General features: G+C 47.8%; 1 protein-coding gene across 1 annotated transcript in view; it reads left to right on the top strand.

Annotated features, from left to right (window-relative positions):
• Nucleotides 1-64: 64 nt before the first annotated feature.
• mmp21 (matrix metallopeptidase 21) overlaps nucleotides 65-18,484 on the top strand; it is a 31,507-nt gene continuing 13,087 nt past the window's right edge. Inside the window, exons 1-5 of the mRNA XM_031815821.1 lie at nucleotides 65-632; nucleotides 3,431-4,205; nucleotides 5,379-6,590; nucleotides 7,037-7,189; nucleotides 7,592-7,731. Of these exons, the coding sequence (XP_031671681.1) occupies nucleotides 480-632; nucleotides 3,431-4,205; nucleotides 5,379-6,590; nucleotides 7,037-7,189; nucleotides 7,592-7,731 (2,433 nt within the window). The 5' untranslated portion in view covers nucleotides 65-479. The remainder of the gene's footprint in view (nucleotides 633-3,430; nucleotides 4,206-5,378; nucleotides 6,591-7,036; nucleotides 7,190-7,591; nucleotides 7,732-18,484) is intronic.

Here is an 18,484-nt window from a genome sequence, read left to right on the forward strand (position 1 = left end):
TGATTTTTATTTATGGCCGTTTTTTTTAAACTGAATAAATCCAGCTGAGGGGGAGAGACGCGCGCCATGCGTTCCAAACAGGTGTGTTCCTGGGCGGGAGTCGCGTGGCTGTTTTCCCGCCCCTTACTTTCGGGGATGAAATGCCAACCGTTAAGACCGCTCGGTATCCATTAGTAACCAGGGAAGCGTTAATCACACATTTGGCCGACATTTTAATTTAGCAGCCGCTTTAGAGGTGTTTGTTTACCTTTCGCAGCTGAGTGCGTATTGCGAGTCATAGGCCATCTCTATAGGTCTACTTTATTGAAGTGTCGATACTCTGTAAAACTTCAAAGTGTGTCACGTTTTAAAGGGCGTAACTTTGGAAAAGAGCCTTTACATTTTGGTTGAGGACATGATTCGCTCTTCAGTGGGTCATTATCTATCTCTCTCGCCATCATCAAACTGACTCGTGTCAAGACACACCGCAACAAACCACGATGCTGATTTTACTCCAGCTGATAAATGTATTGTTGTTGACCAGCATTGGCTCCACTGATGCAGAGAAACTCTTCCACAGTCGGGATCATTCCGACCTACAGATCCCCTCCTCTCACCAGGCTGAGCTCATAACAGACAAGGATACTGCAGAGGTAACACTTTTATTTTCTCTCTCTCTCTCTCTCCAAGTAATCACTATTTTATTAGGTGCAAATGTGATGTTCAGCTATTCAATATATGGCAGATTATACTGTCTGGCATACTGTCTGGCAGATTAAACATCCAAAAGGTCAGACACTAGACTATGTCCATATAGTAGATTATACTGTCTGGCAGATTATGCATTCAAAAGGTCAGAGATGCCCGATGTAGTTATAATGGTTAGGACTGCATATGATGGATATTCTAATATCTTCAGTAGTGGTTATAAAGGCGTTATGGATGTAAACATAAGGGTGAGGGTTTAACCCCATTACAAGACACGACATGGTTTAAATCAATCTTAGATTAGACCTAATCTAGATTTTGTAAATCTACGTTTATAACTCATCAGAGATGTGTTGCACCACTTAATTTTAAGACTGGATTAGTTCATCTACGGTTAAATCACTAAACTATGATCAGTGATACGTGTCCTAATGGATTCACCATAGCAAGATGTTGTAATTCTATGGAAACAAACCAGCACTGGTCATTGCTAGCTAGCCAGCAAAGTGACTTTTCACTTCAGGCTAAGGATGAAATTAATTGCACTTATCTGTCAAATGATTTATCTGGTTGAGTTTAACGAACATGATAAACCACAGGAGATAAAATTGTTCATCACAATGAAAATAAAGGACATACAAATGATTCACACTGATATTTTATGCATTTAAACAGTGTCAGTTTAGATTTAAACTGAATTTAAATTAGTTTTTAAAACAATGGAGCAACAAGATTACATTTGATCTTGGTCTGAGTTCTAAATTAAATTTAGTGTAGAAGAAGGATTAGATTGAACTATGATTATTGAAAACGAGGTTTAAGGTTCAGTGCAACAACATTACTAGATAAACCTTGATTAAACCCAGTTTAAGAGTTAATCCATGTTGGTACAATCCACCCTGAGTGAATCAAATGGGCCAAAGGTTGTAGGAGTGTAAACTACATACCTGACAGCATAGCTGAGATGGTCACCACCTCGTTCACACAATCAAACTCACAGGATGCCAGCAGAGCCTTGGCCATCTGAGCGTCCAATGGCAACTCAGAGATTATGATCCCGATCTCTGATAGGTTCCCACCGTCGTCCAATGCCGCGAGGTAATCCAGCTCCTCTAGCGACTGCATCAGACCCTCTGGATCTGGATAGGAAGTAGACAACTTAGATCATAGATAATAAAATACAAGATCTGGATAGGAAGTAGACAATTTAGATCATAGATAATAAAATACAAGATCTGGATAGGAAGTAGACAACTTAGATAATAGATAATAAAATACCAGATCTGGATAGGAAGTAGACAACTTAGATAATAGATAATAAAATGCCAGATCTGGATAGGAAGTAGACAACTTAGATCATAGATAATAAAATACAAGATCTAGATAGGAAGTAGACAACTTAGATAATAGATCATAAAAGAGAAGATCTGGATAGGAAGTAGATAATCCTAGACTGGTAGCCAGACTAGTGGAATGTTATCTAAACAGAGTGTTACCCAGACTAGAGGAATGTTATCGAAACAGAGTGTTACCCAAACTAGAGGAATGTTATCTAAACAGACTGGTACCCAGACTAGAGGAATGTTATCTAAACAGAGTGGTACCCAGACTAGAGGAATGTTATCTAAACAGAGTGGTACCAGACTAGAGGAATGTTATCTAAACAGACTGGTACCAGACTAGAGGAATGTTATCTAAACAGACTGGTACCCAGACTAGAGGAATGTTATCTAAACAGACTGGTACCCAGACTAGAGGAATGTTATCTAAACAGACTGGTACCAGACTAGATGAATGTTATCTAAACAGAGTGGTACCCAGACTAGAGGAATGTTATCTAAACAGACTGGTACCCAGACTAGATGAATGTTATCTAAACAGACTGGTACCAGACTTTAGGAATGTTATCTAAACAGACTGGTACCCAGACTAGAGGAATGTTATCTAAACAGACTGGTACCCAGACTAGATGAATGTTATCTAAACAGACTGGTACCCAGACTAGAGGAATGTTATCTAAACAGACTGGTACCCAGACTAGAGGAATGTTATCTAAACAGAGTGGTACCAGACTAGAGGAATGTTATCTAAACAGACTGGTACCCAGACTAGAGGAATGTTATCTAAACAGACTGGTACCAGACTAGATGAATGTTATCTAAACAGAGTGGTACCCAGACTAGAGGAATGTTATCTAAACAGACTGGTACCCAGACTAGATGAATGTTATCTAAACAGACTGGTACCAGACTTTAGGAATGTTATCTAAACAGACTGGTACCCAGACTAGAGGAATGTTATCTAAACAGACTGGTACCCAGACTAGATGAATGTTATCTAAACAGACTGGTACCCAGACTAGAGGAATGTTATCTAAACAGACTGGTACCCAGACTAGAGGAATGTTATCTAAACAGAGTGGTACCAGACTAGAGGAATGTTATCTAAACAGACTGGTACCCAGACTAGAGGAATGTTATCTAAACAGACTAGAGGCATGTTATCTAAACAGACTAGAGGCATGTTATCTAAACAGACTAGAGGAATGTTATCTAAACAGACTAGAGGAATGTTATCTAAACAGACTAGAGGAATGTTATCTAAACAGACTAGAGGAATGTTATCTAAACAGACTAGAGGAATGTTATCTAAACAGACTGGTGCCCAGACTAGGTTATTTCCTGTTAGATGTTCTAGAGGTGTTAGTTCTACCAGCTGTTTTAACAACATGCCATATTTCCAGCTATTTCTCTCAAGGTACGGCTTCATAAGACCGGTGAACTGGGAGGAGCTCCAGTTTGACCAATCAACAGGCATTTCTAACGATGAAGACTTTCCCGGGGAGGAAGACCTATCTGGGATACAGGAGGGAGACTCATCGTTGTCACGTGCAGAGACTGATGATGATGATGATGACGAAGACTCTCCAAATCCCACTGAAAGCCAAGCCTTCATCTCAGCTCTCAGAGACTTCCAGATGGTGTCCGGCCTGTCTGTCACAGGGCTGTTTGACGACGCCACCAAGGCTGCCATGAACAAGCCAAGGTGTGGGGTCCCGGATAAGGAGACGGATGATGCTACTGAGGAAGTACACGACTCCACCAGCTCAGCGCTTGGTATCAACACCGCCACCTGGCTAACTAAGAACACAGACACCTCAGAATACTCTAACAAAACCTTCAGTGGTGTTTTAAATGGCTCTGCTACTGATTACCCAGTGGACAATAACATATTGACTAACCTTTCTAATGGCACTGATGGAAACTATACAGAGGTTGACAATTCATTCAGTGACATTTTTAATAGCACTGTTAGCACCCACAAAGGTGATATATCTGCCAGTAGCACAACAGAATACTACGACCCAGTCGGTGATACTCTCAATGATTCTGCTATAAACAACACAGAGAATAACAGCAATACACACAGTCACACAGGGAACGACCCTACCACTGCTACTGACAGACCTCATCAGAGGCCTCCTCCTACCACTGCTACTGACAGACCTCATCAGAGCCCTCCTCCTACCACTGCTACTGACAGACCTCAGAGGCCTCCTCCTACCACTGCTACTGACAGACCTCATCAGAGCCCTCCTCCTACCACTGCTACTGACAGACCTCATCAGAGGCCTCCTCCTACCACTGCTACTGACAGACCTCATCAGAGGCCTCCTCCTACCACTGCTACTGACAGACCTCATCAGAGGCCTCCTCCTACCACTGCTACTGACAGACCTCATCAGAGGCCTCCTCCTACCACTGCTACTGACAGACCTCATCAGAGCCCTCCTTCTACCACTGCTACTGACAGACCTCATCGGAGCCCTCCTTCTACCACTGCTACTGACAGACCTCATCAGAGCCCTCCTCCTACCACTGCTACTGACAGTCCTCATCGGTGCCCTCCTTCTACCACTGCTACTGACAGACCTCATCAGAGCCCTCCTCCTACCACTGCTACTGACAGACCTCATCAGAGCCCTCCTCCTACCACTGCTACTGACAGACCTCATCAGAGCCCTCCTCCTACCACTGCTACTGACAGACCTCATCAGAGCCCTCCTCCTACCACTGCTACTGACAGACCTCATCAGAGGCCTCCTCCTACCACTGCTACTGACAGACCTCATCAGAGGCCTCCTCCTACCACTGCTACTGACAGACCTCATCGGAGCCCTCCTCCTACCACTGCTACTGACAGACCTCATCAGAGGCCTCCTCCTACCACTGCTACTGACAGACCTCATCAGAGGCCTCCTCCTACCACTGCTACTGACAGACCTCATCAGAGGCCTCCTCCTACCACTGCTACTGACAGACCTCATCAGAGGCCTCCTCCTACCACTGCTACTGACAGACCTCATCAGAGGCCTCCTCCTACCACTGCTACTGACAGACCTCATCAGAGGCCTCCTCCTACCACTGCTACTGACAGACCTCATCAGAGGCCTCCTCCTACCACTGCTACTGACAGACCTCATCAGAGGCCTCCTCCTACCACTGCTACTGACAGACCTCATCAGAGGCCTCCTCCTACCACTGCTACTGACAGACCTCATCAGAGCCCTCCTCCTACCACTGCTACTGACAGACCTCATCAGAGCCCTCCTCCTACCACTGGTACTGACAGACCTCATCAGCGTCAGAGCCCTCCTCCTACCACTGCTATTGACAGACCTCATCAGAGCCCTCCTCCTACCACTGCTACTGACAGACCTCATCAGAGGCCTCCTCCTACCACTGCTACTGACAGACCTCATCAGAGCCCTCCTCCTACCACTGCTACTGACAAACCTCATCAGAGCCCTCCTCCTACCACTGCTACTGACAGACCTCATCAGAGCCCTCCTCCTACCACTGCTACTGACAGACCTCATCAGAGCCCTCCTCCTACCACTGCTACTGACAGACCTCATCAGCGTCAGAGCCCTCCTCCTATCACTGCTACTGATAGACCTCATCAGAGCCCTCCTCCTACCACTGCTACTGACAGACCTCAACAGAGTCAGAGCCCTCCTCTTACCATTGCTACTGACAGACCTCAATGGAGCACTCCTACCACTGCTACTGACAGACCTCATTGGAGCCGCACTCCTACCACTGCTACTGACAGACCTCATCAGCGTCAGAGCCCTCCTCTTACCATTGCTACTGACAGACCTCAATGGAGCACTCCTACCACTGCTACTGACAGACCTCATTGGAGCCGCACTCCTACCACTGCTAATGACAGACCTCATCAGAACCCTCCTACCACTGCTACTGACAGACCTCATCAGAACCCTCCTCCTACCACTGCTACTGACAGACCTCATCAGAAACCTCCTCTTACCACTGCTAATGACAGACCTCATCAGAGCCCTCCTCCTACCACTGCTACTGACAGACCTCATCAGAGCCCTCCTCCTACCACTGCTACTGACAGACCTCATCAGAGCCCTCCTCCTACCACTGCTACTGACAGACCTCATCAGAGCCCTCATCCTACCCCTGCTACTGACAGACCTCATCAGAGCCCTCCTCCTACCACTGCTACTGACAGACCTCATCGGATCCCTCCTCCTACCACTGCTACTGACAGACCTCATCAGAGCCCTCCTCCTACCACTGCTACTGACAGACCTCATCAGAGCCCTCCTCCTACCACTGCTACTGACAGACCTCATCAGAGCCCTCCTCCTACCACTGCTACTGACAGACCTCATCAGAGCCCTCCTCCTACCACTGCTACTGACAGAACTCATCGGAGCCCTTTTCCTACCACTGCTACTGACAGACCTCATCAGCATCAGAACCGCGTGGCCTCACTGCTGTCCAAGCGGAGGCAGAAGAGACATGTGGGGAAACGTGCATGGGGAAACATGGCATTCTCCAAAATGGTGCTGAAGTGGAGGCTGATAGGTGAGAGTTACTATGAGACTGATAAGGGAGGGTTACTATGAGGCTGATAGGTGAGAGTTACTATGAGGCTGATAGGTGAGGGTTACTATGAGACTGATAGGTGAGGGTTACTATGATACTGATAGGTGAGGGCTACTATGAGACTGATAGGTGAGGGTTACTATGAGACTGATAGGTGAGGGTTACTATGAGACTGATAGGTGAGGGTTACTATGATACTGATAGGTGAGGGTTACTACGAGGCTGATAAGGGAGGGTTACTATGAGACTGATAAGGGAGGGTTACTATGATACTGATAGGTGAGGGTTACTACGAGGCTGATAAGGGAGGGTTACTATGAGACTGATTGGTGAGGGTTACTATGAGACTGATTGGTGAGGGTTACTATGAGGCCAGAGACTTGTCATATTCAACAGAGTGTGTGCTGGCCTTTGTTCATGTCTAGGAGAGGGTTACAGCAGTCAGCTGACCATACAGGACCAGAGACATATCATCAGCCTGGCCTTCAGGATGTGGAGCGAGGTGTCTCCCCTGGAGTTTATAGAGGACACATCCTCTCCCCTGGCGGATGTAGACATCAAACTGGGTTTTGGAACAGGTGGGTCTCGTATTAGCCTGGGCACCAGTCCATTTCTACTCACATACCGGTCCTTACCAGTCCCTGTAATGCAATGACACAAAGTACAAGGACTGGAATGTTCGTAAAAACAGACTGGTACCCAGTCTCGTCTCACATGCCTTGGTTTAGACAATATTACCTGTGTATTTGGGATGAATTGAATGTTATGAATAAATTGCATCTACTCTAGCCTGGTCCCAGACCTGTATATGCTGTCTTGTTGTCAGCTGGCAGGACGGCACAAGCAGATCACGGACCAGGCTTTCATTATGCTATATCTTCCCTGGAAATGGTTATTTAAAAAAAATGTTATATCTTTACATTTTGTAGAGGCGATGACGATAGATAGTGTGTCCTTTTCGTTGTGTTTCAACCATGCAGGGAGACACTTGGGATGCAACCAGAAGTTCGATGGTACTGGACGAGAGTTTGCTCACGCCTGGTTCCTGGGAGACATTCACTTCGATGACGATGAACATTTTACTGCACCTAACACTGGCAGTGGCATCAGCCTGCTCAAAGTGAGTGTGGGACAGGATGTTTTGATTCAAACATGATGGTTATCTGTAATATCTGATGGACTTGTGATTTTGTGTTGTACCTGCCTGCCTTCCCTGCGTTCATTTATAAGACAAACTACATTCATGTAAATATTAGAAAACCCAGGAAACCTGAGGGCTGAGTGAGCACTATCAGGTAGGAGACAGGTAGCCTAGTGGTTAAATGTCAGGGCTGAGTGAGCACTATCAGGTAGGAGACAGGTAGCCTAGTGGTTAAATGTCAGGGCTGAGTGAGCACCTTCAGGTAGGAGACAGGTAGCCTAGTGGTTAAATGTCAGGGCTGAGTGAGCACCTTCAGGTAGCCTAGTGGTTAAATGTCAGGGCTGAGTGAGCACTATCAGGTAGCCTAGTGGTTAAATGTCAGGGCTGAGTGAGCACCTTCAGGTAGCCTAGTGGTTAAATGTCAGGGCTGAGTGAGAACTATCAGGTAGGAGACAGGTAGCCTAGTGGTTAAATGTCAGGGCTGAGTGAGCACCTTCAGGTAGCCTAGTGGTTAAATGTCAGGTCTGAGTGAGAACTATCAGGTAGGAGACAGGTAGCCTAGTGGTTAAATGTCAGGGCTGAGTGAGCACCTTCAGGTAGCCTAGTGGTTGAATGTCAGGGCTGAGTGAGCACTATCAGGTAACCTAGTGGTTAAATGTCAGGGCTGAGTGAGCACTATCAGGTAGGAGACAGGTAGCCTAGTGGTTAAATGTCAGGGCTGAGTGAGCACTATCAGGTAGGAGACAGGTAGCCTAGTGGTTAAATGTCAGGGCTGAGTGAGCAATATCAGGTAGCCTAGTGGTTAAATGTCAGGGCTGAGTGAGCAATATCAGGTAGAAGACAGGTAGCCTAGTGGTTAAATGGCAGGGCTGAGGGAGCACTATCAGGTAGCCTAGTGGTTAAATGTCAGGGCTGAGTGAGCAATATCAGGTAGGAGACAGGTAGCCTAGTGGTTAAATGTCAGGGCTAAGTGAGCAATATCAGGTAGAAGACAGGTAGCCTAGTGGTTAAATATCAGGGCTGAGTGAACACTATCAGGTAGCCTAGTGGTTAAATGTCAGGGCTGAGTGAGCACCATCAGGTAGCCTAGTGGTTGAATGTCAGGGCTGAGTGAGCACTATCAGGTAGGAGACAGGTAGCCTAGTGGTTAAATGTCAGGGCTGAGTGAACACTATCAGGTAGCCTAGTGGTTAAATGTCAGGGCTGAGTGAGCACCATCAGGTAGCCTAGTGGTTGAATGTCAGGGCTGAGTGAGCACTATCAGGTAGGAGACAGGTAGCCTAGTGGTTAAATGTCAGGGCTGAGTGAGCACCATCAGGTAGGAGACAGGTAGCCTTGTGGTTAAATGTCAGAGCTGAGTGAGCACTATCAGGTAGTCTAGTGGTTAAATGTCAGGGCTGAGTGAGCACCATCAGGTAGGAGACAGGTAGCCTAGTGGTTAAATGTCAGGGCTGAGTGAGAACTATCAGGTAGCCTAGTGGTTAAATGTCAGGGCTGAGTGAGCACTATCAGGTAGCCTAGTGGTTAAATGCCATGGCTGAGTGAGCACTATCAGGTAGGAGACAGGTAGCATAGTGGTTAAATGTCAGGGCTGAGTGAGCAATATCAGGTATCCTAGTTGTTAAATGCCATGGCTGAGTAAGCACTATCAGGTAGGAGACAGGTAGCCTAGTGGTTAAATGGCAGGGCTGAGTGAGCACTATCAGGTAGGAGACAGGTAGCCTAGTGGTTAAATGTCAGGGCTGAGTGAGCACTATCAGGTAGCCTAGTGGTTAAATGTCAGGGCTGAGTAAGCACTATCAGGTAGGAGACAGGTAGCCTAGTGGTTAAATGGCAGGGCTGAGTGAGCACTATCAGGTAGGAGACAGGTAGCCTAGTGGTTGAATGTCAGGGCTGAGTGAGCACTATCAGGTAGCCTAGTGGTTGAATGTCAGGGCTGAGTGAGCAGTATCAGGTAGCCTAGTGGTTAAATGTCAGGGCTGAGTGAACACTATCAGGTAGCCTAGTGGTTAAATGTCAGGGCTGAGTGAGAACTATCAGGTAGGAGACAGGTAACCTAGTGGTTAAATGTCAGGGCTGAGTGAGAAATATCAGGTAGGAGACAGGTAGTCTAGTGGTTAAATGTCAGGGCTGAGTGAGAACCATCAGGTAGGAGACAGGTAGCCTAGTGGTTAAATGTCAGGGCTGAGTGAGCACTATCAGGTAGCCTAGTGGTTAAATGTCAGGGCTGAGTGAGCACCATCAGGTAGCCTAGTGGTTAAATGTCAGGGCTGAGTGAGCACCATCAGGTAGCCTAGTGGTTAAATGTCAGGGCTGAGTGAGCACTATCAGGTAGCCTAGTGGTTAAATGTCAGGGCTGAGTGAGCACCATCAGGTAGGAGACAGGTAGCCTAGTGGTTACATGTCAGAGCTGAGTGAGCACTATAAGGTAGCCTAGTGGTTAAATGTCAGGGCTGAGTGAGCAGTATCAGGTAGGAGACAGGTAGCCTAGTGGTTGAATGTCAGGGCTGAGTGAGCACTATCAGGTAGGAGACAGGTAGCCTAGTGGTTACATGTCAGGGCTGAGTGAGCAGTATCAGGTAGGAGACAGGTAGCCTAGTGGTTGAATGTCAGGGCTGAGTGAGCACTATCAGGTAGGAGACAGGTAGCCTAGTGGTTACATGTCAGGGCTGAGTGAGCACTATAAGGTAGCCTAGTGGTTAAATGTCAGGGCTGAGTGAGCACTATCAGGTAGCCTAGTGGTTAAATGTCAGGGCTGAGTGAGCACTATCAGGTAGCCTAGTGGTTAAATGTCAGGGCTGAGTGAGCACCATCAGGTAGCCTAGTGGTTGAATGTCAGGGCTGAGTGAGCACCATCAGGTAGCCTAGTGGTTGAATGTCAGGGCTGAGTGAGCACTATCAGGTAGGAGACAGGTAGCCTAGTGGTTAAATGTCAGGGCTGAGTGAGCACCATCAGGTAGGAGACAGGTAGCCTTGTGGTTAAATGTCAGAGCTGAGTGAGCACTATCAGGTAGTCTAGTGGTTAAATGTCAGGGCTGAGTGAGCACCATCAGGTAGGAGACAGGTAGCCTAGTGGTTAAATGTCAGGGCTGAGTGAGAACTATCAGGTAGCCTAGTGGTTAAATGTCAGGGCTGAGTGAGCACTATCAGGTAGCCTAGTGGTTAAATGCCATGGCTGAGTGAGCACTATCAGGTAGGAGACAGGTAGCATAGTGGTTAAATGTCAGGGCTGAGTGAGCAATATCAGGTATCCTAGTTGTTAAATGCCATGGCTGAGTAAGCACTATCAGGTAGGAGACAGGTAGCCTAGTGGTTAAATGGCAGGGCTGAGTGAGCACTATCAGGTAGGAGACAGGTAGCCTAGTGGTTAAATGTCAGGGCTGAGTGAGCACTATCAGGTAGCCTAGTGGTTAAATGTCAGGGCTGAGTGAGCACCATCAGGTAGCCTAGTGGTTGAATGTCAGGGCTGAGTGAGCACTATCAGGTAGGAGACAGGTAGCCTAGTGGTTAAATGTCAGGGCTGAGTGAACACTATCAGGTAGCCGAGTGGTTAAATGTCAGGGCTGAGTGAGCACCATCAGGTAGCCTAGTGGTTGAATGTCAGGGCTGAGTGAGCACTATCAGGTAGGAGACAGGTAGCCTAGTGGTTAAATGTCAGGGCTGAGTGAACACTATCAGGTAGCCTAGTGGTTAAATGTCAGGGCTGAGTGAGCACCATCAGGTAGCCTAGTGGTTGAATGTCAGGGCTGAGTGAGCACTATCAGGTAGGAGACAGGTAGCCTAGTGGTTAAATGTCAGGGCTGAGTGAGCACCATCAGGTAGGAGACAGGTAGCCTTGTGGTTAAATGTCAGAGCTGAGTGAGCACTATCAGGTAGTCTAGTGGTTAAATGTCAGGGCTGAGTGAGCACCATCAAGTAGGAGACAGGTAGCCTAGTGGTTAAATGTCAGGGCTGAGTGAGAACTATCAGGTAGCCTAGTGGTTAAATGTCAGGGCTGAGTGAGCACTATCAGGTAGCCTAGTGGTTAAATGCCATGGCTGAGTGAGCACTATCAGGTAGGAGACAGGTAGCATAGTGGTTAAATGTCAGGGCTGAGTGAGCAATATCAGGTATCCTAGTTGTTAAATGCCATGGCTGAGTAAGCACTATCAGGTAGGAGACAGGTAGCCTAGTGGTTAAATGGCAGGGCTGAGTGAGCACTATCAGGTAGGAGACAGGTAGCCTAGTGGTTAAATGTCAGGGCTGAGTGAGCACTATCAGGTAGCCTAGTGGTTAAATGTCAGGGCTGAGTAAGCACTATCAGGTAGGAGACAGGTAGCCTAGTGGTTAAATGGCAGGGCTGAGTGAGCACTATCAGGTAGGAGACAGGTAGCCTAGTGGTTGAATGTCAGGGCTGAGTGAGCACTATCAGGTAGCCTAGTGGTTGAATGTCAGGGCTGAGTGAGCAGTATCAGGTAGCCTAGTGGTTAAATGTCAGGGCTGAGTGAACACTATCAGGTAGCCTAGTGGTTAAATGTCAGGGCTGAGTGAGAACTATCAGGTAGGAGACAGGTAACCTAGTGGTTAAATGTCAGGGCTGAGTGAGAAATATCAGGTAGGAGACAGGTAGTCTAGTGGTTAAATGTCAGGGCTGAGTGAGAACCATCAGGTAGGAGACAGGTAGCCTAGTGGTTAAATGTCAGGGCTGAGTGAGCACCTTCAGGTAGCCTAGTGGTTGAATGTCAGGGCTGAGTGAGCACTATCAGGTAACCTAGTGGTTAAATGTCAGGGCTGAGTGAGCACTATCAGGTAGGAGACAGGTAGCCTAGTGGTTAAATGTCAGGGCTGAGTGAGCACTATCAGGTAGGAGACAGGTAGCCTAGTGGTTAAATGTCAGGGCTGAGTGAGCAATATCAGGTAGCCTAGTGGTTAAATGTCAGGGCTGAGTGAGCAATATCAGGTAGAAGACAGGTAGCCTAGTGGTTAAATGGCAGGGCTGAGGGAGCACTATCAGGTAGCCTAGTGGTTAAATGTCAGGGCTGAGTGAGCAATATCAGGTAGGAGACAGGTAGCCTAGTGGTTAAATGTCAGGGCTAAGTGAGCAATATCAGGTAGAAGACAGGTAGCCTAGTGGTTAAATATCAGGGCTGAGTGAACACTATCAGGTAGCCTAGTGGTTAAATGTCAGGGCTGAGTGAGCACCATCAGGTAGCCTAGTGGTTGAATGTCAGGGCTGAGTGAGCACTATCAGGTAGGAGACAGGTAGCCTAGTGGTTAAATGTCAGGGCTGAGTGAACACTATCAGGTAGCCTAGTGGTTAAATGTCAGGGCTGAGTGAGCACCATCAGGTAGCCTAGTGGTTGAATGTCAGGGCTGAGTGAGCACTATCAGGTAGGAGACAGGTAGCCTAGTGGTTAAATGTCAGGGCTGAGTGAGCACCATCAGGTAGGAGACAGGTAGCCTTGTGGTTAAATGTCAGAGCTGAGTGAGCACTATCAGGTAGTCTAGTGGTTAAATGTCAGGGCTGAGTGAGCACCATCAGGTAGGAGACAGGTAGCCTAGTGGTTAAATGTCAGGGCTGAGTGAGAACTATCAGGTAGCCTAGTGGTTAAATGTCAGGGCTGAGTGAGCACTATCAGGTAGCCTAGTGGTTAAATGCCATGGCTGAGTGAGCACTATCAGGTAGGAGACAGGTAGCATAGTGGTTAAATGTCAGGGCTGAGTGAGCAATATCAGGTATCCTAGTTGTTAAATGCCATGGCTGAGTAAGCACTATCAGGTAGGAGACAGGTAGCCTAGTGGTTAAATGGCAGGGCTGAGTGAGCACTATCAGGTAGGAGACAGGTAGCCTAGTGGTTAAATGTCAGGGCTGAGTGAGCACTATCAGGTAGCCTAGTGGTTAAATGTCAGGGCTGAGTAAGCACTATCAGGTAGGAGACAGGTAGCCTAGTGGTTAAATGGCAGGGCTGAGTGAGCACTATCAGGTAGGAGACAGGTAGCCTAGTGGTTGAATGTCAGGGCTGAGTGAGCACTATCAGGTAGCCTAGTGGTTGAATGTCAGGGCTGAGTGAGCAGTATCAGGTAGCCTAGTGGTTAAATGTCAGGGCTGAGTGAACACTATCAGGTAGCCTAGTGGTTAAATGTCAGGGCTGAGTGAGAACTATCAGGTAGGAGACAGGTAACCTAGTGGTTAAATGTCAGGGCTGAGTGAGAAATATCAGGTAGGAGACAGGTAGTCTAGTGGTTGAATGTCAGGGCTGAGTGAGCACTATCAGGTAGGAGACAGGTAGCCTAGTGGTTACATGTCAGGGCTGAGTGAGCACTATAAGGTAGCCTAGTGGTTAAATGTCAGGGCTGAGTGAGCACTATCAGGTAGCCTAGTGGTTAAATGTCAGGGCTGAGTGAGCACTATCAGGTAGCCTAGTGGTTAAATGTCAGGGCTGAGTGAGCACCATCAGGTAGCCTAGTGGTTGAATGTCAGGGCTGAGTGAGCACCATCAGGTAGCCTAGTGGTTGAATGTCAGGGCTGAGTGAGCACTATCAGGTAGGAGACAGGTAGCCTAGTGGTTAAATGTCAGGGCTGAGTGAGCACCATCAGGTAGGAGACAGGTAGCCTTGTGGTTAAATGTCAGAGCTGAGTGAGCACTATCAGGTAGTCTAGTGGTTAAATGTCAGGGCTGAGTGAGCACCATCAGGTAGGAGACAGGTAGCCTAGTGGTTAAATGTCAGGGCTGAGTGAGAACTATCAGGTAGCCTAGTGGTTAAATGTCAGGGCTGAGTGAGCAATATCAGGTATCCTAGTTGTTAAATGCCATGGCTGAGTAAGCACTATCAGGTAGGAGACAGGTAGCCTAGTGGTTAAATGGCAGGGCTGAGTGAGCACTATCAGGTAGGAGACAGGTAGCCTAGTGGTTAAATGTCAGGGCTGAGTGAGCACTATCAGGTAGCCTAGTGGTTAAATGTCAGGGCTGAGTGAGCACCATCAGGTAGCCTAGTGGTTGAATGTCAGGGCTGAGTGAGCACTATCAGGTAGGAGACAGGTAGCCTAGTGGTTAAATGTCAGGGCTGAGTGAACACTATCAGGTAGCCTAGTGGTTAAATGTCAGGGCTGAGTGAGCACCATCAGGTAGCCTAGTGGTTGAATGTCAGGGCTGAGTGAGCACTATCAGGTAGGAGACAGGTAGCCTAGTGGTTAAATGTCAGGGCTGAGTGAACACTATCAGGTAGCCTAGTGGTTAAATGTCAGGGCTGAGTGAGCACCATCAGGTAGCCTAGTGGTTGAATGTCAGGGCTGAGTGAGCACTATCAGGTAGGAGACAGGTAGCCTAGTGGTTAAATGTCAGGGCTGAGTGAGCACCATCAGGTAGGAGACAGGTAGCCTTGTGGTTAAATGTCAGAGCTGAGTGAGCACTATCAGGTAGTCTAGTGGTTAAATGTCAGGGCTGAGTGAGCACCATCAAGTAGGAGACAGGTAGCCTAGTGGTTAAATGTCAGGGCTGAGTGAGAACTATCAGGTAGCCTAGTGGTTAAATGTCAGGGCTGAGTGAGCACTATCAGGTAGCCTAGTGGTTAAATGTCAGGGCTGAGTAAGCACTATCAGGTAGGAGACAGGTAGCCTAGTGGTTAAATGGCAGGGCTGAGTGAGCACTATCAGGTAGGAGACAGGTAGCCTAGTGGTTGAATGTCAGGGCTGAGTGAGCACTATCAGGTAGCCTAGTGGTTGAATGTCAGGGCTGAGTGAGCAGTATCAGGTAGCCTAGTGGTTAAATGTCAGGGCTGAGTGAACACTATCAGGTAGCCTAGTGGTTAAATGTCAGGGCTGAGTGAGAACTATCAGGTAGGAGACAGGTAACCTAGTGGTTAAATGTCAGGGCTGAGTGAGAAATATCAGGTAGGAGACAGGTAGTCTAGTGGTTAAATGTCAGGGCTGAGTGAGCACTATCAGGTAGCCTAGTGGTTAAATGTCAGGGCTGAGTGAACACTATCAGGTAGCCTAGTGGTTAAATGTCAGGGCTGAGTGAGAACTATCAGGTAGGAGACAGGTAACCTAGTGGTTAAATGTCAGGGCTGAGTGAGAAATATCAGGTAGGAGACAGGTAGTCTAGTGGTTAAATGTCAGGGCTGAGTGAGAACCATCAGGTAGGAGACAGGTAGCCTAGTGGTTAAATGTCAGGGCTGAGTGAGCACTATCAGGTAGCCTAGTGGTTAAATGTCAGGGCTGAGTGAGCACCATCAGGTAGCCTAGTGGTTAAATGTCAGGGCTGAGTGAGCACCATCAGGTAGCCTAGTGGTTAAATGTCAGGGCTGAGTGAGCACTATCAGGTAGCCTAGTGGGTAAATGTCAGGGCTGAGTGAGCACCATCAGGTAGGAGACAGGTAGCCTAGTGGTTACATGTCAGAGCTGAGTGAGCACTATAAGGTAGCCTAGTGGTTAAATGTCAGGGCTGAGTGAGCAGTATCAGGTAGGAGACAGGTAGCCTAGTGGTTGAATGTCAGGGCTGAGTGAGCACTATCAGGTAGGAGACAGGTAGCCTAGTGGTTACATGTCAGGGCTGAGTGAGCAGTATCAGGTAGGAGACAGGTAGCCTAGTGGTTGAATGTCAGGGCTGAGTGAGCACTATCAGGTAGGAGACAGGTAGCCTAGTGGTTACATGTCAGGGCTGAGTGAGCACTATAAGGTAGCCTAGTGGTTAAATGTCAGGGCTGAGTGAGCACTATCAGGTAGCCTAGTGGTTAAATGTCAGGGCTGAGTGAGCACTATCAGGTAGCCTAGTGGTTAAATGTCAGGGCTGAGTGAGCACCATCAGGTAGCCTAGTGGTTGAATGTCAGGGCTGAGTGAGCACTATCAGGTAGGAGACAGGTAGCCTAGTGGTTAAATGTCAGGGCTGAGTGAACACTATCAGGTAGCCTAGTGGTTAAATGTCAGGGCTGAGTGAGCACCATCAGGTAGCCTAGTGGTTGAATGTCAGGGCTGAGTGAGCACTATCAGGTAGGAGACAGGTAGCCTAGTGGTTAAATGTCAGGGCTGAGTGAGCACCATCAGGTAGGAGACAGGTAGCCTTGTGGTTAAATGTCAGAGCTGAGTGAGCACTATCAGGTAGTCTAGTGGTTAAATGTCAGGGCTGAGTGAGCACCATCAGGTAGGAGACAGGTAGCCTAGTGGTTAAATGTCAGGGCTGAGTGAGAACTATCAGGTAGCCTAGTGGTTAAATGTCAGGGCTGAGTGAGCACTATCAGGTAGCCTAGTGGTTAAATGCCATGGCTGAGTGAGCACTATCAGGTAGGAGACAGGTAGCATAGTGGTTAAATGTCAGGGCTGAGTGAGCAATATCAGGTATCCTAGTTGTTAAATGCCATGGCTGAGTAAGCACTATCAGGTAGGAGACAGGTAGCCTAGTGGTTAAATGGCAGGGCTGAGTGAGCACTATCAGGTAGGAGACAGGTAGCCTAGTGGTTAAATGTCAGGGCTGAGTGAGCACTATCAGGTAGCCTAGTGGTTAAATGTCAGGGCTGAGTAAGCACTATCAGGTAGGAGACAGGTAGCCTAGTGGTTAAATGGCAGGGCTGAGTGAGCACTATCAGGTAGGAGACAGGTAGCCTAGTGGTTGAATGTCAGGGCTGAGTGAGCACCATCAGGTAGCCTAGTGGTTGAATGTCAGGGCTGAGTGAGCAGTATCAGGTAGCCTAGTGGTTAAATGTCAGGGCTGAGTGAACACTATCAGGTAGCCTAGTGGTTAAATGTCAGGGCTGAGTGAGAACTATCAGGTAGGAGACAGGGAACCTAGTGGTTAAATGTCAGGGCTGAGTGAGAAATATCAGGTAGGAGACAGGTAGTCTAGTGGTTAAATGTCAGGGCTGAGTGAGAACCATCAGGTAGGAGACAGGTAGCCTAGTGGTTAAATGGCAGGGCTGAGTGAGCACTATCAGGTAGGAGACAGGTAGCCTAGTGGTTGAATGTCAGGGCTGAGTGAGCACTATCAGGTAGCCTAGTGGTTGAATGTCAGGGCTGAGTGAGCAGTATCAGGTAGCCTAGTGGTTAAATGTCAGGGCTGAGTGAACACTATCAGGTAGCCTAGTGGTTAAATGTCAGGGCTGAGTGAGAACTATCAGGTAGGAGACAGGTAACCTAGTGGTTAAATGTCAGGGCTGAGTGAGAAATATCAGGTAGGAGACAGGTAGTCTAGTGGTTAAATGTCAGGGCTGAGTGAGAACCATCAGGTAGGAGACAGGTAGCCTAGTGGTTAAATGTCAGGGCTGAGTGAGCACTATCAGGTAGCCTAGTGGTTAAATGTCAGGGCTGAGTGAGCACCATCAGGTAGCCTAGTGGTTAAATGTCAGGGCTGAGTGAGCACCATCAGGTAGCCTAGTGGTTAAATGTCAGGGCTGAGTGAGCACTATCAGGTAGCCTAGTGGGTAAATGTCAGGGCTGAGTGAGCACCATCAGGTAGGAGACAGGTAGCCTAGTGGTTACATGTCAGAGCTGAGTGAGCACTATAAGGTAGCCTAGTGGTTAAATGTCAGGGCTGAGTGAGCAGTATCAGGTAGGAGACAGGTAGCCTAGTGGTTGAATGTCAGGGCTGAGTGAGCACTATCAGGTAGGAGACAGGTAGCCTAGTGGTTACATGTCAGGGCTGAGTGAGCAGTATCAGGTAGGAGACAGGTAGCCTAGTGGTTGAATGTCAGGGCTGAGTGAGCACTATCAGGTAGGAGACAGGTAGCCTAGTGGTTACATGTCAGGGCTGAGTGAGCACT

This window comes from Oncorhynchus kisutch, unplaced genomic scaffold, assembly GCF_002021735.2.
Source record: "Oncorhynchus kisutch isolate 150728-3 unplaced genomic scaffold, Okis_V2 scaffold635, whole genome shotgun sequence".
NCBI lineage: Eukaryota > Metazoa > Chordata > Actinopteri > Salmoniformes > Salmonidae > Oncorhynchus > Oncorhynchus kisutch.